Raw genomic sequence first — 18,409 nt, 5'->3', positions numbered from 1 at the left:
CAAAACAGATTCACAAATTAGATGCTCTAAAAACTAAACCCTGTACAGTTAGGAACAAACGTTAAAGCAGTTACCTAGCTTCCACATACTGTAGGTGCCTTCAGAATATTAAGGTTGTATAGACAGATGGATAGACAGGCGTATGCTATATATTGTTGTTGTTGTTGAGTCAGTAAGTCGTGTCCAACTCTTTTGCGACCCCATGGACTGTAGCCTGCCAGGCTGCTTTGTCCATGAGATTTCCCAAGCAAGAATCCTGGAATGGGTAGCCATTCCCTTCTCCAGGGGATCTTCCAGACCCGAGGGCTGAACCCGCGTCTCCTACAATGGCAGGCAGACTCTTTACCACTGAACCACCAGGCTATAATAGGAGTGTGAACCAGTAAAATAAAAGGGGGCGGGGAGAGGAGAGAGACCGGATACAGAAAGTTACCTAGGAGGCTATTATAATAATCCATTGTAATAAAAGAGTTTGGGATTGCTAGCACTCCCTGTGTGCCAGATATCACATGAGGTGCTGTTCATATATACATATTGTAATGAGAACCAAAGTTAGGGTAAGAGCAGTCCTCACTATTCACTTTCAGGAAAAAGTTGGATCAGCCAGTATTCACTGCTCCCCTCTCATCCTCTCAGCTTTTTCTATAATTCCTCCCTGTGCTTTTACTTCTAATACAAGTACTGCTGCTGCTAAGTCGCCTCAGTCTGTGTGGCCCCATAGACGGCAGCCCATCAGGCTCCGCCGTCCCTGGGATTCTCCAGGCAAGAACACTGGAGTGGGTTGCCATTTCCTTCTCCAATACAAGTACATGTGCCCTATAACTACAATTTGAAAGAAAACAAACATTAGACATTTGAATGCTGCCATTAAACCATTTTTCGAACAACTGAGACTCATTCCTCTTTTTACTGTTCCTTGAAGTAGGTCGTTAACAGTGCCAAATCCCTATTTTCTCCTCCTGGGTTTTAGTACATAAGGATCAATAGCTAAGAGGAAACAAATTTCAATGTTTGTTTAAAAAAAAAGGCAAGGGCTTGGTCTCTTCCCCACCATCCTCGCCCTACAATACCACTATGATATTACAGGTAGGATATAAGGCAAAAGCCAGAAGCGGGAAAAAAGCTTTGGTTTCCTCCCTCTAAAGAGCTGAATCTTTAGAGCAGATTCTAAACCTACAAATCCAAACGTCTGTTTACATGAGGAGTGACTATCAGGACTTTATTCCCCCCATCTTCCAGGCAGGAAGAACAGAGAGCCTGGAGGAGGATCAGAGCTACTAGACAAATGTCAGCATGTCTGCATACTCTGCAGACTAGAGGTGCAAACATGGGCATGAAGATGGTCCAGGTCAGCCCTGAGAGGTTGGTGCCTCCATCAGTTGGCCATGGGAGGTAGAAGAGTACCTGCCTGTCTTTCTTAATCACTGTGATTCTAACAGGAAAAACGATCCATGAACATCAGACTCTGCCAATCACATCCACAGATTCTCTTCTGTGAAGGAGAAAGATAAGATGGAAAAAGAGGTAAAGTTAAGGAGCAGAAATCCCTCTTTCTTAGGCCAGAGGCCAAAACATGAAAGGCATTATTTTAGGAAAGCTGGACAAACCTTCTTTGCGCCAAATTCTTTCTCTACTGAGATATCGCATTCCATCATCAATAATGTATCCCTGATGATCTTTCACACTGTCCTCTAAGTATGATCTCTTTCACTATGAACAGCCCTGAAAGGAGTAACCTAAACAGAATTTAGTACTTTGATGGGAATTACTTTTGCCTAGGGCTATGTGGAAAGCTGGGGTATTGGGAACAAGAAAGCATGCTGAGAAAAAAAGAAGATAAAAAGGAAGTAAATGAATCCCAAGAACAATTTGTGCCACCTTCATTGTTACACATCTGCTCAGATGCTATCAGCAAATATGATCACGTTCTCACTGATTTCAAGGATGACTTTGGGTAAAGTCCTGATGTTAACAATGCCCAGTCCTCTGGTTTTGCAGCAAAAGCACCATCTGGGAAATGAGGGAATTTATGCAAGAAAATGATATATATATATATATATGACTTTATAATAGATAAAATTAACTTGGTGATAGAATCCTAACATCTCTTAAGTAGAATGATTATAAGTATGAGTGAGTGAGTGATTGAAGTCGCTCAGTCATGTCCGACTCTGCGACCCCATGGACTGTAGCCTACCAGGCTCCTCTGTCCATGGGATTTTCCAGGCAATAGTACTGGAGTGGATTGCCATTTCCTTCTCCAGGGGATCTTCCCAATCCAGGGATTGAACCCGGGTCTCCCGCATTGTAGACAGACGCTTTACCATCTGAGCCACCAGGGAAGTATAAGTATAAGTATATGTGTATATATATATATATATATATAATGTTATATACATTATAGGTACTATGTCAGTATATATTGTCTAATTATATAATTGACATGTACGTGTGTGCTCAGTCATGTCCAGCTCTTTGTGACCCCATGGACTGTAGGCCACCAGATTCCTCTGTCCATGGAATTTTCCAGGCAAGAATACTGGAGTGGGTTGCCATTTCCTTCTCTGGGGGATCTTCCTGATCCGGGGATTGAACCCACATCTCTTGCATCTCTTGCATTGGCAGGCAGATTCTTTACCTCTGCGCCACCTGGGAAGCCCTATATAATTGAAAATTACGTACTAACATATTATATAATTATATAAGGGATATGATAGAGTTCTATCAGTAAGTTAATTTAACACAATTGGAGGAAGAGCGGAAGACTCTGATTCAAAACGATTCCTGAGGTTGATTAATTTCTAGGAATATTTTCTAAGAAGGAACAAAATAAATAGATTCATCTGATTCAAACGATTCCTGAGGTTGATTAATTTCTAGGAATATTTTCTAAGAAGGAACAAAATAAATAGATTTATGATACCCTTTGCACTCTTATTTTTAGAATAATTCAAAATAGATTTTGTGCACAAATTGGGGTGAAAATGTAAAGCAATTACTTTCAATTTTGTCACCTTAATTATTTCCAGCAGAACAGAAATCCTTTTGGGAAGATGCAGGTTTGGAATTTTTAACAGAGTGTTAAAGTGCCTGATGCTCTGACAAGGTCACTTAACGTACAGGAGTTCATTGATGCAGTCCCTCTCAGTGAAGACCTGCTACGCTACAGTCATTTAGGAAAAACATGACAATGTAACAGCAGACCCACATACTGGGAGGAGAAGCAATTTATTTCCCCTGTATTCTCTTTGCACCACACCATACAGAGTGTCAAACGCATGTCCGGGCATGCATAAGGCAGGAGACTAGAAATTAATTTGCTTCCCTCATAGAAACCGCAGTTACCGCATGCTAAGCCGCCCTGCCTATCTGTGGATGTTCATCCATGAATGCTGAATAAGATTTCTGCTGTTTGGCTTTTCATATGAAATGGTATACTGTTTGCTTAAAAAGGGAAACTCATTTTATCAAGTATTCTTGCAACCATGATTATGTTCAGAATACTAGCTTTGCTACTATATTTTAAATAAGTTTTCTTTTTTTTACCAGTTTTCACTGCTGACTTACTATCACCTCTCTGAAAGGGATTTTCTCAGTTTTCAACTTCACATTTCACTCTCGTGCAGCATTTAGAATTGGAGCCCAGAAGGCCAAGTGACTGAAGGGCAGGACAATGGAAAACAGATGCCTTCTTTTTTTTCTTTCCTAACAAAGTGATGGACATGTGTTTGTATCCAACTTTGTTTTGGGGAAGCATTCTTTTTAATCTATGTGATTAAATTATTTAATTCATGTGAGGTAGTCACCTTTAAAAGCATGAGGACAGATTAAATTTATCCTCAGAATTCACAATTTTTTTTTCATAAAATTGAACACCTCTGGTGAGTGTTGCAAAGTCACAGTGTTCTTGGGTGCTTAGATTTGTGCCGGAGATGTCACATTAAAAATGAAGAAAATTCCCACAGAGCCCCCACTGCTTGTTCCCCCCGACAGCTCTTCTCGCTGTGATCTGCTCTAAAAGGGTCCCTGACACCCACCCCTGTGACACACAAGAGACTGCTGCTCTCCTACAAGGTGATTGACAGCCAGGAGACACCCAGCTGGGCTGACTGATTTTTCCAAAATGGATAAAAGGAAAATCACAGAGATCTGTATGAAATGGGGTCTGCGGTAGAGGTGAGAGGATGCGGAAAGGGGACTGAGGGCAGGAAAGCTGTTGACGAATGTGAAAAGGCAAGGACTTTGAAGGAGAACACTGAAAGGACTTTGTAAGCTGGAAATGACTGGAGGAAGGAAAAGGACTAGATAATTATAACACCCATTTTACAACACCAATAAAGAATTCCTCTGGAATGGATGTTTTCAATTTTTGAAGAGGTTTAAGATTATTAAACTATTTCTAAAACTCTAAACAGGTATTACCTTAGACCAGGATATCTCAGTCTTGGCACTGATGAAAGTTAGGGCTGGGAAATTATTTGTTGTGAGTTTGTGATCAGTGCCTTATGGACTGGTTAGTAGCACCCCAGGCCTCTCTCCACTAGATGCCAGTAGTAGCCTCCAGCCTGAGTCATAACAACCAAAATATCTCCAGACATTGTCAAATATTTTCTGGGAGGAAATATCACTCCTGGCTGAGAACCACTGGCTGTTAACCATGGCTGTGTAATAATACAGTAAACTGGTAGACTCTGGGAGTTGGCGATGGACAGGGAGGCCTGGAGTGCTGCGATTCATGGAGTCGCAAAGAGTCGGACACGACTGAGAGACTGAACTGAACTGAAACTATCAAAATACAAGTGCAGGCCCATTTCCTAAGACTGATGTTTAATCAGTCTCTGGTATGTGTTTGAAGTTCCTAGAATGATGATATTCAACCTACTAAGTCTAATCATCAGTTTAGGAAACAATCAGTGAATGCATACGGCATGCCAAGCATTGCCTTGGATGATGAGAGAGCAAAGATGAATGAGAGGCTAATGACCTAGTGAAGAGATGGACACACAGTGGAAACATTTCCAAGATGTACTCGATTTTCTTAATGTTAAATGTACAGGACACTGTACCAACACAGAGGAAGAACTGGTAGCCTGATGGCACAACATTTGAGATGTCACTCCATTTCCATCAGAACTGCTAAAATTCAAAAGCAGCAACATTCAGGAAGTAGAGCAACCAGAACTCACATACATAGTAGTTTTACTACTGTCAACATGTACATATGTACACTGTACACACGTACATACATCAGAAGTGCACACATGTATTGGAAAGTTCACAGCATCACGCAGGAGATGCTCTCGGTGTCTCCCCCAAATTCCCTTAGCGCTCACTGTTCTCATACATGTCAGTCAGTTCAGTTCAGTTCAGTCGCTCAGTCGTGTCCGACTCTTTGCAACCCCATGAATTGCAGCACGCCAGGCTTCCCTGTCCATCACCAACTCCTGGATCTCACTCAAACTCACATCCATCGGTTCTGTGATGCCATTCAGCCATCTCATCCTCTGTCATCCCCCTTTCCTCCTTCTCCCAATCCCTCCCAGCATCAGAGTCTTTTCCAATGAGTCAACTCTTCGCATGAGGTGGCCAAAGTACTGGAGTTTCAGCTTCAGCATCATTCCTTCCAAAGAAATCCCAGGGCTGATCTCCTTCAGAATGGACTGGTTGGATCTCCTTGCAGTCCAAGGGACTCTCAAGAGTCTTCTCCAACACCACAGTTCAAATGCATCAATTCTTCAGTGCTCAGCTTTCTTCACAGTCCAACTCTCACATCCAAACATGACCACAGGAAAAACCATAGCCTTGACTAGATGGACCTTTGTTGGCAAAGTAATGTCTCTGCTTTTCAATATGCTATCTAGCGTGGTCATAACTTTTCTTCCAAGGAGTAAGCGTCTTTTAATTTCATGGCTGCAGTCACCATCTGCCGTCAAGGGCTTCCTAATAGATGCATCTGTGACCCTCTGCCAGGGAGCTTTCTCTGGCCACAGAGCCATGCTCTGTCTGTATCCAGAGCAGCTGAAGGGGCCTGCGCCAGCCATTAACCAATGACAAACAAGAGCTGTCCCATCCCAGCTAGTGAGTAGCTTTGGTATTCTGTCCCAACACCCATTCTGTAAAGACCCCAGGGAGAATGCGACCCATGGCTCTCATGCACACAGTCTTGTTTTGGATTCATTCCTGTGTATGTCTTATTTCTCCATTTCCCTATCAACTCTCAAATCAACTATTTGAACCCAAATCTAGTCTTAAGGTTTACTGCCGGGATAAACCAGCTAAAGATGCAGCACGATTCATATAAGCTGAAGACTTTAAAAAGAAGGGGGAAAAGGCATGACCGTCAACAGCAGCCTGGCTAAGTAAATTGTGGCACAGCCATATAATAAAATATGAGGCATCAATAAAAGTAAACCAACTATAGCTTCTTAATGTTACTTGAATGAATCTCACCAAACTTAATTTTGAGCAAAAGAGATTAGAATTAACATAACCCATACTTTATTACTATATTCATATCACACATAATATCAGGTAATCATTGTTCATGGTACTTAAAGATGATCATGGTACCTTTGGGAAGAAGCAAGGGTGGACAGGGATAGGAACAAGAGTACTGGGAATGTTCCATTTCCTAACATCCATAACATTACATAAGAGTATTCACTTTGTGGTAATCCTTATTTTTACCCCTTTTCTGTATACGTATTTCAATTAAAAGTTCTTAAAAATTTCATCATAGGGCATGTGAGAAAAGCAACAGATTGTGTAATGGAGATCAGGACTTGGGGAAGAGAGGGTAGAAAAAGATGTGGTAGTTATATTAGCTCGGGTTAAAAATGGTCCCTAACCAAGATTCAGGGGCCACCGTGAACCTTCCAGCTAAAACCAAAAAAAAAAAACAAGCAAAAGCAGACCCTGAGCCTTTCCCCTGAATTGGGGCTCACTAATTTCCACTCACTGCTATTTTCTCTGTGCCTTGCCTCCACACTCTTCATTCTTAGTCTAGGAAAACATTGTTCCTTTCTGAGCCTCCACCAGTGCTGAAAATTTCAGCCGTAAGATGTAGATTCTAGATAGGGAAACAGGAAAATGTGTAATGAGACCTCAGCTGTGTTAGCTGCGCTAACTTCTCAGGAGAACTGGAAAGGTCTTTATACTGTCTTAACACTGAAAAAATGCAATGTTCTTTCAATAGCTTTTCTGGAACACTCACTTTCCCTTGCACCTGAGGAACTTAGCCAGTATTTTTCCAGTATGAGACAGCACTTCAGACATCTAGATGGTGCTGAGCCTCAGCAACCACTATCAGGTGATAAATAACCATGGGAATGCATCGGCAATTGTGTTCCTAATCAGTAGATAAATTAATTACACGTAGCCAAGAGTTCATTTTTTTTCTTTCCTGTCTTCCTGCTGCATGATGTTTGTAAGGATTCTGTTGGCTCCAGCCAGAGGATTTTGATTTCTTCACCTCTTGACCCCTAATAAGGTCTTTCAAGGGAAAAGCCATTTTCTGTCTTCTCACCTCGGTCTTTATTCCAATCCATCAAAATAGTTCACGGAAATTTCAGTGATGGTCTGGTTGTAAAATTGGAGCCATGTTGCTGCTGGTAGCTCTTGCAATCTTTATTAGCATTTATGGACGTGAACCCAGGCAGTGGCAGTTATATTCCCATTATTAACAGCCTTTTAAGAGCCACATTACTGTCTTACCTTCATTGGACTTCTGTCTGAGAAGAAAAAATAAAGAACTGATTTAATTTCCTCCTGCCATTGACCTGTGGTATTTGTAAGGTATCGACCTGCCTCGTCTCTGTGAAATGGACCCTAGGAGGGCAGGTCACCTTGGTATGAAACTTCCCGAATAAGTCCATTTGAAACTGGGATCAGAACTAACTGGATAATGAGCTAAACTGAGAAGTTAGTATGCCTGATTCGAGGCCAGATCAGGTTTCCTCTGAAACATGAAGACCTTATTTTGAGACACTAGCTCAGTGAAGTAGATTTTGGAGAAAGATTCTTAGTCTTTGTGGAAAAACAAAAACAAAAGCAAAACTCCACTATCTTTCCAATTCTTCCGCAAACCCTTTAGTTTTTCTCATGCTGTTACCACAACAGAGGTGATTTATCTTTCCATTTTGAATGATGCTTAGTTCCCTTGGGGAAATTCAACTCGAGAAATAGGAAACTCACTCTAAAGAACAGTACAGCTCATCTCCAGAGAACCATACTTCCGGATCTCTGGACTTGAACTATTTCCCAGGTGAGTCATTTGACTCAGAAGCAACTCCGAGTGCATCAGGAAGGTGACAGGATCGATACTTGCGCGCTGCTCTGTCACTTGAAGTCACTCCAGCAACACCTGAGAAAGAGCTAGGTTTTCCTACCCGCCTCCTCACTATCCAAGTCAGTCGTGTTTGGATCAGCATTCAGGTGCAGGAAGATTCTCCCTTGTGGAATATTTGACAGATACAGTTTACCTTTTTCTTCTAGGTTCCCCTTTCATTCTTTTTCCTTCTAGTATAGACCTAGCAAGGGCTTCCCAAGGGGTGCAGTGGTAAAGAATCCACCTACTATTGCAGGTGACTCAAGAGATCCGAGTTCAATCTTAGGGTTGGGAAGATCCCCTAGAGGAGGAAATGGCAACCCACTCCGGTATTCTTGCCTGGAGAATCCCATGGACAGAGGAGCCTGGCAGGCTACAGTCCATGGGGTTCTCCAGGCAAGACTCTCTCAGATCTCAAAGAGTCGGACATGACTGAGGGACTAACACACACACAGACACGGTAGCTCTTTATTCCAAACTACAGATCAGAGCACTTCTGCTGACTATGGGTTTGTTACATATTTAATGAGACAGACTTAATAAGAGGAAAATTTATATGAAAAAATTCCACCAAACGACTGTTTACCACCCACTTACCAAGCACTTGTGATAATATTTGCGGCAGTATCATTTTCCTTATTTATTTACTTTGCAAGCTGTTCTGCCTGACCTGGCCCCATTATTCATTATACTGTTTAACTTAATAATTTATTTTTATAAAAATAATACATGTACATATTTTTTACATGACTTTGACAAAGCTCATAAGAAAGAGCAATAGTTTCTTGTCACCCTTTCCCAAGTCAGTTTGTCCAATAATTTGACTCTCTTGATACTGTCCTCCTTCTATTTTCTCTTTCTTTCTAAACCATCTGATTGAATGCTGAAATTCCATAGACTCTTCTCAAATCTTTGGTTTTTTTCTACTTTCCTTCTGAGCATTTTGGTCAAACTTTGAGAATTGTCTCAAATTTAACTTTTAATCCTTATACTGAATTTCTATTTTCTGCTCGCAATTCCAAAAGTTCATTCTTGCTCCCTGAATGTTCCTTTTTAAGCATAGACTGTAGCTGTCTCCTAGATGCAGCCTCTTTCCTTATCTCTCTGAGCTCATTGTTATTATAAAGTTTTCATCCTTTGCTCCTTGCATTGTCTCTATTGATGCCAAATTTCCTTTTCTGGTTGTTTGTCTTTCTCTTTCAGGTTGGAAGTTTACTCAACTATCTGGTGTTCCTTGATTGTTAATGTATATTTTCCTTTTTTATTATTGTCTTTGGAATAGGTATTATAATCATATGCTTCCAAATGCAAAAACATAAATATAAAAGAATTCAGTAAAAATTTCCCACCCATCTTTGCCATGCATCTGCCCACTTCCCATCTCTTGCCATAGGTAACCACTATCCTTGGGCATCCTCCCAGAGCCTTTATGCACAAGAGCTGTTGGAGCCACATTTCCCAGCCATTCTTGAAGTTGAGTGTGATCCTGTAACTAATTTCTAGTCAATAAATGTGAACAGAAACACGTGCCACTTCCAGGCTTATACTTTTAGGAGGCAGGTGCAACCGCTTCATACTCTTTTTCTCCTTCCGCTGGGTGGATGCTGATGGGAAGGAGGCCCTAGGAATTGGTACAGCTTCGAGATGGAAGGGACCCGAGTTCCTGAGTCAGCGTGTGTAGGAGAGATACCCATGGACCAAGACCTTAGCCTGCTGCGTGAGGGAGACATAAACTTCCATTGTATTTGAACCCTTAAATAATCTGGGTCTATTTATCCACACAGGCAAGCCTACTCTAACTAATTAAATTTGTCTACACATCACAGAGACATCAGCCACATTCTCTACATTTAAGGAAAGAGTAAAAGTCAGCAGTGTGAAATAGTAGGCACAGAGTCAACCAGAGAAGGTGGCATAAAAACGGCAGCAGATGTTGGCAAGAGACATGATGAGCAGCAGCTGGAAGAGCGGAAGCAGACACGCCTAGACAGCTGCTGCTCTTCAGTTCAGTTCAGTTCAGTCTCCCAGTCGTGTCCGACTCTTTGCGACCCCATGAATCGCAGCACGCCAGGCCTCCCTGTCCATCACCAGCTCCCGGAGTTCACCCAAACTCATGTCCATCGAGTCGGTGGTGCCATCCAGCCATCTCATCCTCTGTCGTCCCCTTCTCCTCCTGCCCCCAATCCCTCCCAGCATCAGAGTATTTTCCAATGAATCAACCCTTTGCATGAGGTGGCCAAAGTACTGAAACTTCAGCTTTAGCATCATTCCCTCCAAAGAAATCCCAGGGCTGATCTCCTTCAGAATCGACTGGTCGGATCTCCTTGCAGTCCAAGGGACTCTCAAGAGTCTTCTCCAACACCACAGTTCAAAAGCATTAATTCTTCGGCGCTCAGCTTTCTTCACAGTCCAACTCTCACATCCAGCTATAAGAGACAATGTTGAGGGTACCAATCCTGTACAGTTAGGAACAAACTTTAAAGCAATTACATAGCTTCTGCATACTGTAGGTGCCTTCAGAATATTCAGATTCTGTGTAGACAGACAGATAGATAGGAATATGTTATACATGGGGCTTCCCCAGTGGCTCAACAGTAAAGAGTCTGCTTGCAATGCAGGAGCCACAGGAGACATGGGTTCAGTCCTTGGGTCAGGAAGATCCCTTGGAGGAAGGCATGGCAATGCCACTTCAGTATTCTTGCCTGGAGAATCCCATGGACAGAGGAGCCTGGTGGGCTATAGTCCGTAAGGTCACAAAGAGTCAGACATGACTAAAGTGACTTAGCATGCATGTTGTAAATCAGTCAGTTCAGTTCAGTTGCTCAGTCATGTCCAACTCTTTGCGACCCCATGAATCGCAGCACAGCAGGCCTCCCTGTCCATCACCCACTCCCAGAGTTCACTCAGACCCACGTCTATCAAGTCAGTGATGCCATCCAGCCATCTCATCCTCTGTCGTCCCCTTCTCCTCCTGCCCCCAACCCCTCCTAGCATCGGAGTCTTTTCCAATGAGTCAGCTCTTCGCATGAGGTCGCCAAAGTATTGGAGTTTCAGCTTTAGCATCATTCCTTCCAAGGAAATCCCAGGGCTGATCTCCTTCAGAATGGACTGCTTGGATCTCCTTGCAGTCCAAGGGACTCTCAAGAGTCTTCTCCAACACCACAGTTCAAAAGCATCAATTCTTTGGCGCTCAGCCTTCTTCACAGTCCAACTCTCACATCCATAGATGCTTGCAAATATGTAGTCAGAATCATTATCCTCCAAAATATGAAAATACTACAGTTGAAGGATTATGGATGAGTGTTTTTTTTCCATCTGAATCATCTAAACTGTTTAAAAGAAAAATACCATCCATTTATGGTGAAAATATTTTTTCTTGACTTTGAAGGAGAAAAAGAAATCTTCCTTTTTAATTATATACTTCCATGAAAATATTTAATTTCTATGCATTCCATAAACAATACAGATATGATCCAAAGTTTTGTCCATTCCTATTTGGAGTTTTTCAAGAAATGAATATTTATATACCGCATAGACTATGACTGCATGTTCGCCGTTCCCCAGTTCCCCAGTTACAGAATCAGCTCCTTTGAAGGCAGACACTATATTGCACTTGAGGATTGTCACTGGCACTTGGCACATAGGAGGCACTCAGGAATGTTAAGTGAATGAATTGATGAATGCTTGAGTATTCCAGTAGCTTTTAATATGTAAATTCAATGGTAATTGATAAATTATCTCAGCCTTGGAATCTTATTCCCTGTTATTTCAGTTTTGCTAAGTGTATGATATAAAGTCATTGACTGATCATACTTAAGACACCTAAACAGTGTTCTTTTCTTTTTCTTTTACTTACACATCACAGCTCCATTCATCGCAAATAAAGGTGTAGATAGCATTGTCAAGTTTGACACTTTTGGAGATGGCATGGGACGATACAACGTGTTCAACTTCCAGTATGTGGGTGGCAAGTATTCCTACCTGAAGGTTGGTCATTGGTCAGAAACCTTATCACTAGATGTTGACTCTATCCACTGGTCCCGGAACTCAATGCCCACTTCCCAGTGCAGCGACCCTTGTGCACCCAATGAAATGAAGAATATGCAGCCAGGGGATGTCTGCTGCTGGATCTGCATCCCCTGCGAGCCCTACGAATACCTGGCTGATGAGTTTACCTGTATGGATTGCGGCCTTGGGCAGTGGCCCACTGCAGACCTATCTGGCTGCTTTGACCTTCCTGAGGACTACATCAAGTGGGAAGATGCCTGGGCCATTGGTCCAGTCACCATCGCCTGCCTGGGTTTTATGTGCACATGCGTAGTGGTGACTGTTTTTATCAAGCACAACAACACACCCTTGGTCAAAGCATCAGGCCGGGAGCTCTGCTATATCCTGTTGTTTGGGGTGGGCCTGTCCTATTGCATGACGTTCTTCTTCATTTCCAAGCCGTCACCAGTCATCTGCGCATTGCGTCGACTAGGGCTGGGGACCTCCTTCGCTGTCTGTTACTCAGCCCTGCTGACCAAGACAAACTGCATTGCCCGCATCTTCGATGGGGTAAAGAATGGCGCTCAGAGGCCAAAATTCATCAGCCCGAGTTCTCAGGTTTTCATCTGCCTGGGTCTGATACTGGTGCAGATTGTGGTCGTGTCTGTGTGGCTCATCCTGGAGGCTCCAGGCACCAGGCGGCACACCCTTCCAGAGAAGCGGGAAACAGTCATCCTAAAATGCAACGTCAAAGATTCCAGCATGTTGATCTCACTTACCTACGACGTAGTCCTGGTCATCTTGTGCACTGTGTATGCCTTCAAAACGCGGAAGTGCCCAGAAAATTTCAACGAGGCCAAGTTCATTGGTTTTACCATGTACACCACGTGCATCATCTGGTTGGCCTTCCTCCCTATATTTTATGTGACATCAAGTGACTACAGAGTAAGTCTTGGAATGGTTTCTCCTTTTCCTTCTTCCTGTATCCTTCTACTGTTTTGTTATGTAGAATTTACAATAGATTCTCTTTATCTCAGCAATCAGGTAGCTAAATAACAAATGCTATGGTGAACTGCCATGTTGCATATGGAAATTAATTCACTGTGTTTTAAAAGCATTTAATTTGTGCTTACTATGTGGAAAACATTGTGCTAGGCACAGAGAGGAAGATACATGTATATGGCATGGTCATTCAAACAATTTATAATCTGGTGGGAGAAAAGTATAATACACACACACCTTTAAAACTTTTAATTAAATTTAGAAAATGAATGATGAGCGAATAAGACTTACACCACTAGAAATCTAATGAGAATACTTTAAATTAGACACAAGAGGCCCCGGCTACCATCGATCGATCTGTAAGTTAAAACAGACTTGCAATATTAAGCCAGGATCACTTTAAAGACCTAAAAACTCTCACTTGAGTTTCAGATAAGCATCATTATTTCTGTAAAATGGGTTAAAATACAATGTTTACTTATTGTACTTTTCCTAAACTTTAGTTCCTGTAGGCATGGTATATATACGTAATCCTTGAATTAGTTAAAATTTTTACTGTCTATATTCAGGCAATCAGTGATATGTAGTTCAAAGTTCTGGGCTTCAATATAATTATCATCTTTTCTAAAAGAAACTGATTCATCATTCCATCAAAACTTCTCAAATTGTTGAAACGATCCATCAGTTGCTCTTGCATTTAAAATTGTAATTTTAGTATCTTCCAATGAGTGAGTATGAGTGAGTATAGGAATTTTTCCCTCTTAAAGCAGTCGGTTTTTATTTTCTATATTTCTTAAGTTATCATAAAGTTTTCCAGAGGCATTATGGTTTCCTTGTTACACTGTGATTTCACCAAATAAAGTGCCTCTGTAGGTTAGAATAGTCTCCAAAACTTTTGTTTATCAGCAGTTCCTGTGTTGCCAAGCTCTTGAATATCGCAGCTCAAAAATAAGACAAAGCTATTTACAGCAACAGATCAAGAGACCGGCAAAGCTAGTGTGTCTAGTCTATTAAATTATCCACCAGCATATGACTCAAAGCTCTGGACGACCACAAAGGAAGAACAAGAAAAATGAAGACTATATACTCAGTGTTGGGGTGACCGTCAGGCTTTCTGAGAGTATCTATAAACATTTTTGAAAATCTGTCAAAGGAAAAAACATCAGAACCAAATCAGAGGTCAGAACTAAAATCAAAGGCCAGATTATATGCACCACAAGTGTTGAGTGTGGGGATTAAGTGGAGAACTACAGTTCATGTATTTTAATACCCCCAATTCTATCTTTTATTTTTCAGTACACATCACCCTCTTAAAGACCTGTAAGGATTTTTTTTCCAGTTCTTAGGTAGCCATCTTTAGTAGATAGGACTTGGGGTATTGGGACTGTAAAATGGTTATTCCACTGTTAATTATTTCAGCCTCAACATATGATTTGAAACTGTTCTTTCTCAGAAAAGCTAATTTTAAAAAATAGCAGAAAATACTACTTAGAATGAAATTTAATTTCATTGAATGAACTAGCATTTATTTCTAAAAATGACTTCCCCCCTTTAACATGATAGCAGTATCATGATTCAATGAAATTAGCTGAAGCCCCAAAGTTTCACCACATGACAGGTTACTAGAGAAATGCAGCAGAGAGTGTAAAATGCAGTAAAGCTGAGTGTTTGAGGTATGTGCTAATTAAGGCAACAAAGCATACAGAGATCATCTGAGGTCACACTTACCCTTGCAATAATGCCAACCCTAAGTTTACAAGAGAACTGAGAAGGTACACCAGAGCCTCCAACACAGTGGTTCTCATTTCAGCTGCACATGGAATCAACTGGGTAGCTTTGAAAAGCTACTGATACCTGGGGCAGAGCCCCAGAAATTCTGATTTAATTGGCCTGATCTGTGGCCTGAACTTCAGGATTTGTCAAAGCTCCCCAAGTGACTCTCACTTACAGCCACGATTAAAAATCACTGCTCTAATGAATCACATGCTCTTCTCATCTCATAGATAGCTTTAGTGTGGCCTGCATTGTTCTGAAATTCTTTGAAATATCTGTCAAAGTTAGAAAACTGAGAAATTTTATATAGCTATCCAGATTCTTGGCTCCTCTTAACAAAGTGAAACATGTGAACCCTAATTCCTACATGCAACAATTAGCTGGTTGAGTAGTGTTCATGTATCTAGACAGAACTCTCACTCCTATTGCCCACAATGCCCACCAACCCCTGAATTCTTACACTTGGTTTCCTTCATGTATGAAGTATTTGAACTCGGGCCCCTTGTTTTAGACTGAGATTTTAAATTTCTCAGAGGTAAACCATGTGGCTCAGATAGAATCAGCAGCATTAGAAAAGTACCCGTTAATCTAAGAACCGGCATTAGAAATCTGGACATCAGTCAACAAGGCTTATGACTCAGTACTTTGCCACCCACTGGGAGTTACGCATAAATATAAAGTACCATTCCAGTCTTCAAAAAGCTTATACTCCAGTTGGGAAAAAAATAACAAGAATGAATGTATCCAAGACTAATGCAGAATAGTTTATAATTAAATTACTGATACAAACTCTTAAATGCCTATTTGTTTCAAAAAAAGTGTTCGATCAGTAAGAGCTTGGTCTTTCCAGGAATACTCCTGCTTAAAAAGGTGAGATTTCACCCTGGACCTTCGTTGGAAAGTGCAATTAAGGTAGTTAGAGAATATAAGGCTTACAAGGAATATTCTTGAAGCAAAATAGAAATGAACCAAGAAAATATGGTAATATTGGTTGTTCTCAAATGGAAGGTAAGGTAAGAAACTCACGGGAACTGGCAATTTGGTCAGATTATACCAGGTAAAAGAATTCGTTTAAATAATGTTTAAGGGTTTTGAGGTCTTGTGATTTTTTTTTTAAATTTTTTCTTGTTTTCTTTTGGTTGGTTGTTCGCTTGGGCAAAAAAGTAACATAATTAAGGTAAGAGGGAAAGAAAGGAACTGACTCTACCTGTTCGACCTCCAAGACCTTACTCTGCTAAATGCTTTGCATACTTGAGCTCACTCATTCTCATTAGCACCCTGGAAAGCAAATTTCATTATCCATTGGAAAGATGAGTAAACAGACTCAGAGGATAATTAACGTCCCAGGTGGCACAGTTAAGAAATAGTAGGACAAGATTTTTGGATCCAAATCCATGCCTTTCATGCTATATCACAAACTTATCTGTTCTTAATAGGAGGAATACACTTGTAGGAGTAAAGCCTAAAACAAGCAAGGCTAATTGATGCTATAAGAGGCATCAAGACAAAGCAAGCAAAAACTTGGGTAAGAATCCAAAACTGTGAAGAATCTTAGAGGCATACCCAGACCATCTCCTTTATTGCAACATAACTGTCCTGGATAGTGTAAAGAAACAAACACTGAGCCATCAGGGATTCAATACATAGTGTACATGGTGTAAATAAAAAATTAGGCCATGTTTGGGCGGAAAGTTTTCCATAAAAAATTACAAAGGTAATTACTAAGTATTTTGTTCAGTCATGTTTTCCAAAAGTATTTGAGGCTTTATCATGGGCCTTGGAGATGCAGCAATTAATATAGACCAGCCCCTCCTTTTTTATAACTTATAGTCTAGTAGGGAACAAGAGGAGATAGAGACGGAGAGTGAGTAATGAACAAATGAAAGTTTGGGATGACTCAGGCAGGGGTGAGTGCTGTGATGGAAGGGAGGGGGGTATGCTACTTCCCAAACTTTAAGGTGTATACACCTGGGAATCTTGCTAAACATTTTGATTCAGTGAGAAGGGATGAGGCCCAAGATTCTGGATTTCTAGCAAGCTCTTAAGTGATGGAGATGCTGCTGGGCAAAGGACTGTACTTCAGGTTTCAAGGTGCTAGATTCTTTTCTGGGGTAGGGATAGGCAAAGCACTTAATCTAGGCAGAGACTTGGGGGTGACTTTAGAATTTTTTTTACAAGGTTGAAGTACTTGCAAAGAAATTTCAGTGTTCCCATGCTGAATATTTGAAGACTTAAAGAAATGTATCACATCTCGTTCTTTCAAAAAAAATCTTTGCCACCCCTCCTAGTACCCATTTCATAATACTCTACTGAAAGATGGAAAAGCCAGACAGGGGAATTCCGCACACTAAACAGATGAAGCAGTAAGCACAAATGCCTCTAGGCAAAAATGTCATAGCAAAGAAAGGTGTATCTGGCTACAGTTTAATGAGCAGATAGAAGTGTGATTTTATATGAGAGGTAGGCAGGGCGTGGGGGGCTAGACCACATAGGATTTCATAGCACATAGCAAAAATTTAGATTTTGTTCTATATGGAAAAAGAAACCACTGAAATTCACTTTTAAGCAGAACAGTTTAGTGATCTCACATTTTAGAAAAAAAAAATTCAATCTGCTGAAGACACTATATGACAGAAAGGCAAAAGCAGGAGAGGGGAGAGTGGTTAGGTATTGTGGTAGGTGTTCTGGTTGGAGCTGATGGTGTCTGGAGCCAAGGGTGGGATGTCAGTGATGGAGACAGAACATGTCAGGAACTGTGAAGGGTTTTTAAACCATCGTGCAGTCTAACAGGTGAGTCCACCACAGTTTCAGGGATGCTGACAGAAGACAAGAGATTCCTGATTCAGAGACAAAGGACTTTATCACCCACAGCCACCACTGTAGCCGGAACATCAGCATTTGTGTAGGCTTCCCAGTTTCCACCAGGCAATGCAGAGTGGGCTGGTGACGCTTGCATACACAGTCATCAGGACAAGATCAGTGTTACTGACCTTTCACCTTCTCCTTGAATCTGTCACAGCCCAGCACTGTTACTGATCTTATCCTTTTTTTAAAAGGTGGGTATTGTGTTCATCGTAGGCTTTTAGCAAGAAGTGCCTCACTTTTCTCATTCTGATCCCAGCCCTAACTTCTCCCTAACAGGTCTGGGTAGGATGGTGACTTGGTTGTCTGTAAACAACAGAGCATAAATACTTGAGTTCTTACCTCCCCAAAGTTTCCCAGCATACTGGGTCTGATGTATACAGTTGGCAGCTACCCTTGGGGATGGGGAGACTTTCATCCAATCCTTCCTGTCTTCTTAAGGCAGCTGCAGTCAGGATG

At 41.4% G+C, this 18,409-nt stretch overlaps 1 protein-coding gene across 1 annotated transcript in view; it reads left to right on the top strand.

Annotated features, from left to right (window-relative positions):
* The window catches only part of GRM3 (glutamate metabotropic receptor 3), a 104,272-nt gene that overhangs the window by 66,927 nt on the left and 18,936 nt on the right, over positions 1–18,409 (top strand). Inside the window, exon 3 of the mRNA XM_052638999.1 lies at positions 12,192–13,258. Within this exon, the coding sequence (XP_052494959.1) occupies positions 12,192–13,258 (1,067 nt within the window). The remainder of the gene's footprint in view (positions 1–12,191; positions 13,259–18,409) is intronic.

This window comes from Budorcas taxicolor, chromosome 4 (genome assembly GCF_023091745.1).
Source record: "Budorcas taxicolor isolate Tak-1 chromosome 4, Takin1.1, whole genome shotgun sequence".
In the NCBI taxonomy this organism is placed as follows: Eukaryota; Metazoa; Chordata; class Mammalia; order Artiodactyla; family Bovidae; genus Budorcas; species Budorcas taxicolor.
Note: the sequence above shows the minus strand (reverse complement) of the source record. Positions and strands in the feature narration are given on the sequence as shown.